The following is a 7,411-nucleotide window of genomic DNA, read 5'->3' as shown; positions in this document are numbered from 1 at the left end:
GGCATTCGAATTCTCTGAAAACCGGTTAATAAAGGCTACCCTCGGCAAAATAATCAAAGGGCTTCGATAAAATCAGCCCTCGAAAAAACCTTAAGAGGTATCGAATTATTCAAATACAAACTTGTGCTAAGGCACAAAAGAAACAAAAGGGTTCCGATCGACACTAAACCCTCAAAAAGAAACCAATGGGTAAAAAATGCATGCCAAGGCATAAAGAAATTTTTACTAAGTCTTTAAGCCGAAAAGGGGAAATAATAGCCATGGGTCTATGCCCCAAAAGTTCGAACCTTATTCGAACTCGACCATGGTAATTTCAAGGAAGCTGTCCGAGATAGAATCTCGAACACACTGTTCAAAGAATGAAATTATTGCAAGAATTTTGTAAGGCAAGAAACATTGAGAAGACATTCAAGGAAATATTTTCTTTTATATACTTGAAAAATGATATGTACAAGGATCCGACAAAAGGTCTTACAAAAAGAAAAATACAAAAAGAGAAAGAAAATTCCTATCTATGCCCGGGGCTAGTTTCTCCCTCTAGAGCAGCTTCCTCTTCGGGCCCCTCTTCATTGTCAAACCCACCTTGGCTGCCTTCATCATCATCGTCGGAGGAGGAGGAGACGAGAAATCTAGCATCAACTTCGAATGCCCTTGCTTGAGCTATCTCTTCAATGAGGTCGAAACCTCGAGCATGGATTTCTTCAAGGGTCTCCCTCCGGGATTGGCACTTGGCCAAAACATTACTCCATTTTTCCCAGTTGGAGGTTTCTCTTATCTCCGTTTGAGCAGCTTCAGCATCCCTTAAGTACACGACAACTGTTTTATCAGCCGTGGCCTTCGTCTTCTCGACCTCAGACCTAGCTTCAGCAACCTCAACCCCGACTTCGGCAAGTTTGACCTCGAGCTCAGTGATCTTTTTGGCCTGGGAAGAATTTTTCTCTTTAGCACCCTGGAGTTAGGTCTCAGCCGATGCAAGTTTGGCTAGTGCAGCCTCTTTCTTCGCAGCAAGGCGGTCCATATTTTCCTTCCATCGGTTGCATTCGGCCTTAACCTAATCGACCTCTCCTTGAAGCTGCCCGATCATCTCCAGTTTTTGCTGCAGCTGAGACACTGAAGTGTTAGCCTCCACAGTTGGGTCGAGTAAACCACACTCTTTCAAAATGACAGTTACCTATTTGTCTAGCTCGACCTCATTTTTACGAGCCTTAGCCAAGTCTTCCCGAAGGTCCTTGAGCTCCTCCTCCTTTTGGATGCAAAGGAGCTTCAGGGCCTTCCCTTCATTCGAGGGCTTATTGAGCTCGGCCTCACATTGGCTCAGGTCGGCCCTAAACCTAGTAAAGGCCTACGCAGAAAAAGAGATATCAGTTAGGGTAAGGGAAGAAGAAGAGATTGCAACGATAGGAATTAATGCTTACTTGAGAGAAAATACGTTAAGCCTCTTTGAAGAGAGTATATGCATCATTGAGATCGGCGGCATCATCAACCCAGTAAATCAATCTCGGAAAGGATCATCTTTACCGGGGACTCTGCTTAAATTAGGTGTTCCCAGAGCTCGGGCTTCCCTTATGACCTCCTTAGAATAAGACGGTAGCAATGGAGAGTGACCTATTGTCATGGCCCCGAGCAAATCGCTCGGGGCGCTCTATTCAGCCCTGGGGATTTCGGAACTTGTCCCCTTTGGTGTGCTTATTGAAGGCCGAGGAATAATCTCGACCTCGGGAGATTCGGGGGCTTTGTGGTTCGGAGGGCTTGGTGGCTTCAATTGGCTTCCTAGCTCGGGTCACCAACGCTAATTCTTCGCCCTCGTCTTCTTCTTCATCATTCAGTTGGTGGACTGTGTCTATGTCCATATGAATGAGGTTCCTCCTACATCTTCGTGTAGGACCCCTCCTATCTTGGGGGTCTTCGGGCTTCAAAATCCATTTTCTCTTATTATCTTTCCTCGATTTTGGAATCGGGGACTTGGTCTCTTCCCCAGGCGGGGCTGGCCTCATTTCAAAGACATCTCCAATGCCTACATGAATGAAAATTAGGCATGAGTGAAGTGACATCTCCAGTAAAGGGGAAAGCATAAAAAACTTGGGAAAATAACTTACCGTGGTGTTTGGCTTCCCATTTGCCCCTCGCTAGGTCACGCCATCAACGCTCGTCATACGAGGAGGTCGTAGCTAGTTTTCGGACCCAGTCTTCAAGGTCGGTGACTGCATGAGGCATCCAAGCAACCGCTGCAAAAAAGGTGAAGGCATCACACAATGCAAAAACGGAATATAAAAGGCTACTGGGAAAAAAGATTTCACTTACGATCGGGGTTCCACTTCTCTAGGAATGGCATTTTTTCCTCGGGGATGACGTTAGAGGTCTTAACTCGCATGAACTGGCTCATGCATCCCCGGTCCTTATCCTCGTCATTGCTAGCAAAGAGACCTTGGTCAACCGCGTTGGAGTTTGATCAACCCTAAAAAATTTTGAGGTCGATACAATCAGATAAGGTGATTGTGGGTGAACTCTAGCCCCTCAACCTTGCTGGAGAAATAGCGACGCATGATCACTATACACCAGAAAGAAGGATGGATCTAGCCGAGGGTGACCTGATACCTCTTGCAGAAGTTGATCATAATTGGATCGAGGGGACCCAACATGAAGGGGTAAGTGTAAACACTCAGGAACCCCTCCACATAAGTTATACTCTCCTCGGGGTCGGCGATCTGTACCATGACCTCGTCCCCCTAGCCATAATCCTTCTTTATGGCCTTGAGGTTATTTTCCATTATCGAGCAAATATAACTCGATACATGCTTGCATCGGCCAGGAATTACGGGGGGATTTTCAACTTTGAAGTCTTTCTTTATGACACATCGGTCGAGAATAATATCATGAAGGGCCAGCGCTTTATCACCGGCCGGCCGGGAAGAGAAGGAGGAAGCTTTCTCCTTTTGTGGAACTGTTTTAGAGGTTTTCGCCATTGATTTGGGTTAGAAGAGGCGGAAGTAGGCAGAGCTTGATATTTTTTTGGCACTAAAAGGGCGGTGGTTTGAAAATGGAAGTAAAAGTTTTTTATTCAAATTTGAGCCTTGTATTTATAGGCAAGCGACGACGGTTCAACGGTGCTTGTGGCCGACCACCACTGGCGAAGCATTTAATGTTTTGGGAAAGCGAACTGACAGGACATTTCATTCACTTTGAGTGCCTACGTCACGGGGGTGACATCATCATCAGGGAATCCAGAAAGTTGAAGCTCAAGTCGTTTCTTCTCATTTTATTCTAAGAAATGCGGGGACTATCTGTATACGGTCAAAATTAGGGGTGCCCGATTTCATAGGCTCGAGGGATCTCTTCGAGGATAAGTTCAAAATGGACCAGGCTCGAGTACGATGGCGGAGTGCAAGACTCGAAGATCGAAGTGCTCGATGAACACCGAGGCCAAATATGACCAACCTTGAGATAATACCGCTATGGTTTTATAATAGAAAGAGCGAGATTCCCGCAGTGGCCCTAAGATCACGGCGTAAATTCTGGTACGGATTTGTACTAGGAGGTTAGACAGCTGTTCAATAAGATTCCCTACTAGAAATAGAAATGTACCTTATTTAGGACTCCCCTATTATATAAAGGAGAGCCCAATCATTTGTAAGTCATCAATCATTGACAAGAGAATATAAAAACATCACTTTTTGCTTACTGTTGATCAGAATTACTTTATTATTTTACTGTTCTTGCTAACCCACCTCAAGGCTGCCTTAGCTCGAGGTCGAGACTTGTTTGCACACTGGTTTGACTTGCTCTACTCTTTAATTTTTATCTTTGATTACTTGTTTATCAATTAGTATTGGATTAAATCACATATCTTTAAAACCACAATACAAGTTTAATTGTTACTCGAATTTTAGGGTAAATAGTTTGGCACCCACCGTGGAGCTAAGGATAATAGTGATTGTTTCAGTACTGATTCTGATAACATACGTTATTTTCACACTTGTTCTAGTCAAGAATTTTTTTTCTCAGGTTAAAATATGTCAAACTCACAAAACGCACCCGTACATGGCGATGATGGTCTTGGATTTCATGGGGAAAACAATAATGTAGTTGCTCTGGGAGCCGGTGTACCACCGATTCACCCTGGGGAAGTGCCGATTTTTAATCTTTGTTTTAAAAATAAATCTACATATTAGGTAAGTAAATAAAATTTCCATAGATCAGGATTTCTATAATTTAAAATATTTAGAAAGTACTTAGAAGTCGTGGTTCAAGAAAAATTTGTCCATTCGCTAAATTCGTAATATTGTCATGCAAAATGAAAAATAGATGCAGTAGCGGTTAGGGGTGTACATAGGTCGGGTTGGTTCAAATTTTATGATTACCAAACAAAACCAATTGTGTCGGGTTATTAAATCTAAAGACCGAACCAAACCAATAAAACTTGAATATTTCAATCTCAGTTTTTCTTGGATTTTCGTTTTTTTTCCTGGTAATATCTTCGTAGAACAAAACATATAACTTTTGCTCAAAATACTCCTTTAATACTAGTAAGATACAACTATATAAAATATTTTCCAAGAAAATAATATAAAATATAAGATGTGTCATGGCATTATCCTAAAATATTCAATAATAAAGACAATAAAATTATGTAATATAAATGTTGTTAATTAAAAACTATAATAAAAATAAACATAATCTAAAAGTACTAAGTCATGCTAAAGTAAGTAGACTAATAAGAGAGTATTAATTACATGACTAAACGTTAAAGAAAAGATAAAAGTAGGTTATGCATTTTTATCTAAATTATTGCAAAAAATAAAAATAGATATAACATTCCCGTTCGTAGTATTGACTATTGAATTGAATGTATTTTGTTAGAATTAGTATTGATTTGATTTTGATTTGAGCTTTTGTAAGCATTATTTAACTTACTAATATTAATAGCTATAAAACTTATTGGAACAGTCAAAAAGTTCTAAGTCCAACATTAAAATAATACCTTAAAAGATAAAATTGTGAATTTTTTTAAGAAATATTTATAAATTACATCACAATAAATATATTTATATATTAAATATATCTAAAATTTCTCTATATATAATGTCGGGTTGGTTTGGTCTCGGTTTGACTTTCATTAGTAAAAACCAAACCAAATCAATTATGGTCAGTTTTTTTTTCCAATACCAAACCATAGTCGGATTTTTTTTCTCGGTTTGAGTCGAATTATCGGGTTGGTGTGGTTTGTTGATTTTCTTTATACACCCCTAGTAGTAGTAGCATATATTACCCTAGCTTCAAATAATAGTTTTATCCTTGTAATCCCCAAAAGGAGCAACAAAATTAATTTTAGCATAAAAAGTGAGAGGTTATTGGAATAGTGTTAATTTCTTTTATTCAAACACCAAATGTTGCAATAGGATGGATAATATATTTCAAATAATTCTGATACGAAACACTTCCAGCCTTAGTCAGGATTTTAATAAAAAGTACCGAACACCGGTGTAAAATAAAAAAAATATTTATCTCTCTTTATATATTGAATTTAAATTACATTTTTTATCGTCTATGTTTTACGAGGTTATAGTACGTATTTTGTTTTAATTTAAAATTAGAAATTAAACTAATTATAATTGGTTACGCATGCTACATTAATCAAGCGGTATAAAAGATTCATGTGGTGAAAGGAGTCAAGCTAAGCTCCATCATCTCTCTAAAAACCACTCTTTTCTCATAGAAAACCACCCTTTTCTTTTTCTTTTCATCCAACACTGCACCATGTATCCAAATACCATCCAAAATCCAATTCCTCCAAAACTACCGGACATAAATGCAAAGCAAACATTAATGGAAACAAATTCCTCTTCTTTCAAGGAAAAACTAATGGCAGATGAATCGTTTCAATCACCTTTGCCACACCAAATCCCCATGGACACTAACTTAACTCCGGATAATGAGGAGATTCAAGTCCAAGATCCACACAATAATACATATGTTGTACCAATTACAAAGGAAGACAAAATAAGAATTTACCACCCGTGGAGATTCTCCCTCATAATAAAACTTCAAGGCAAAATAATCCTCCACAATGTTTTGAAAAAGAATAATTGAACTATGGAGACCAATTGAACCCTTTCCACTGATCGATCTAGGGGAAGATTACTACATTGTTCGCTTCAATAAAGAGGAGAACATGGAAAAATCTCTACAGAATGAACCTTGGTTCATATTTGGACACTTTCTCTCTGTGCAACGCTGGGAACCAAACTTTGTGGCAACACAGGCAAGACAATCCTTTACTACTATTTGGATCAGGCTTCCTCAACTCCCAACTGAGTTTTATGACGGAGAAATACTAAAAAAGGTAGGAAGCACAATATTAGCAGGCTTCTAAAAGTTGATGCTTGCACCTCAGCAGCCTTAAGAGGCCGATATGCCCGATTATGCGTTAAACTCCCTCTTGAAAAACTTGTGAAACCTTTTGTTTTCATAGGTTCACATAAGCAACAAATTCTATATAAAGGAGAGGACTTATTATGTAAAAATTGCGGACACCTAGGCCATCCTACAAGATAGTGCAAACTACTGAGACACAACTTCACATAAGAGACATCATCAAAAAACAACAATACCCAACCAAATCCAGTGCACGAGGAAGAAGGTGATTGATGGAAGACTGTTTCTTTTATCAAAGGAAAGAAGAAATAATCAGCAAAAATATCAACCAAGATTATAGAAAACACTCCTGTGACAGGTATAAACGTCAACATCTTTGATGCCAACACTGGTAAGTACTTGACTTCCCAAAAAATTGCTTATGAAAATAAGAACTCTTCAAACACGCCCACAAATCTGTTAAGATCAGAAGATCTTCCCAATCAAAACGTGAAGATAAAAAACCATTTTTTTGTGACGACCCGACCAGTCGTCTCATGAGTTACTGCTCTGTTTCCCTCATTTTTGCTTCTTTATGCTTTGTTTATCCATGTTATGTGGTATCGGATCGGTCGGATCGAGTTCGAAAAGGATTTAGTAAGGTTTGAGACACTTAGTCTCTTTAGAGTGAGTTTAAGTTGGAAAAATCAACCAAATGTTGACTTGTGTGTTAGAGGGCTCGGATGTGAGTTTTGATGGTTTGGTTAGCTTAGGGAGGTAATTTAGGACTCAGAAGAGTCATCGGAATGAGTTTTGGAGGTTCAGAGTAGATTTAGGCTTTCGGATTTTTGGCGATTTTCGGTTGATAGGTGAGATTTTGATATAGGGGTCGGAATAGAATTCCTAGAGTTGCAGTAGTTCCGTTGTGTCATTTGGGACGTGTGTGCAATATTTCAGGTCATTCGGACGTGGTTTGGTCAGGTTTTTGATCAAAAGCGGAATTTAGAAGTTTTTAAAAAATTAGGATTGAATCCGATGTGTTTTGGTCGATTTGATGTGG

At 39.2% G+C, this 7,411-nt stretch overlaps 1 protein-coding gene across 1 annotated transcript; it reads right to left on the bottom strand.

Annotated features, from left to right (window-relative positions):
• Positions 1 to 508: 508 nt before the first annotated feature.
• LOC138877725 (uncharacterized) lies at positions 509 to 2,963 on the bottom strand. Its single transcript, XM_070157355.1, has 3 exons — positions 2,817 to 2,963; positions 1,190 to 1,342; positions 509 to 949 (listed from the first exon to the last, which is right to left on the bottom strand). Exons 1-3 carry the CDS (start codon positions 2,961 to 2,963, stop codon positions 509 to 511), a joined length of 741 nt encoding a protein of 246 aa, XP_070013456.1.
• Between the last annotated feature and the right edge of the window lie 4,448 nt (positions 2,964 to 7,411).

Source organism: Nicotiana sylvestris, chromosome 9 (assembly GCF_000393655.2).
Source record: "Nicotiana sylvestris chromosome 9, ASM39365v2, whole genome shotgun sequence".
Lineage (NCBI taxonomy): Eukaryota > Viridiplantae > Streptophyta > Magnoliopsida > Solanales > Solanaceae > Nicotiana > Nicotiana sylvestris.
This window is presented reverse-complemented; position numbering and strand designations above follow the sequence as displayed.

Excerpts from the sequence above, each read along its gene's own strand:
- LOC138877725 (XM_070157355.1), bottom strand. The coding sequence starts at position 2,963 with ATGGCGAAAACCTCTAAAACAGTTCCACAAAAGGAGAAAGCTTCCTCC. Across the intron at positions 1,343-2,816 it reads TCAAAGTTGAAAATCCCCCC|GCCTTTACTAGGTTTAGGGC; the intron begins GTAATTCCTGGC and ends TTTTCTGCGTAG. Across the intron at positions 950-1,189 it reads CTAAGGCTCGTAAAAATGAG|GGTGCTAAAGAGAAAAATTC; the intron begins GTCGAGCTAGAC and ends ACCTAACTCCAG.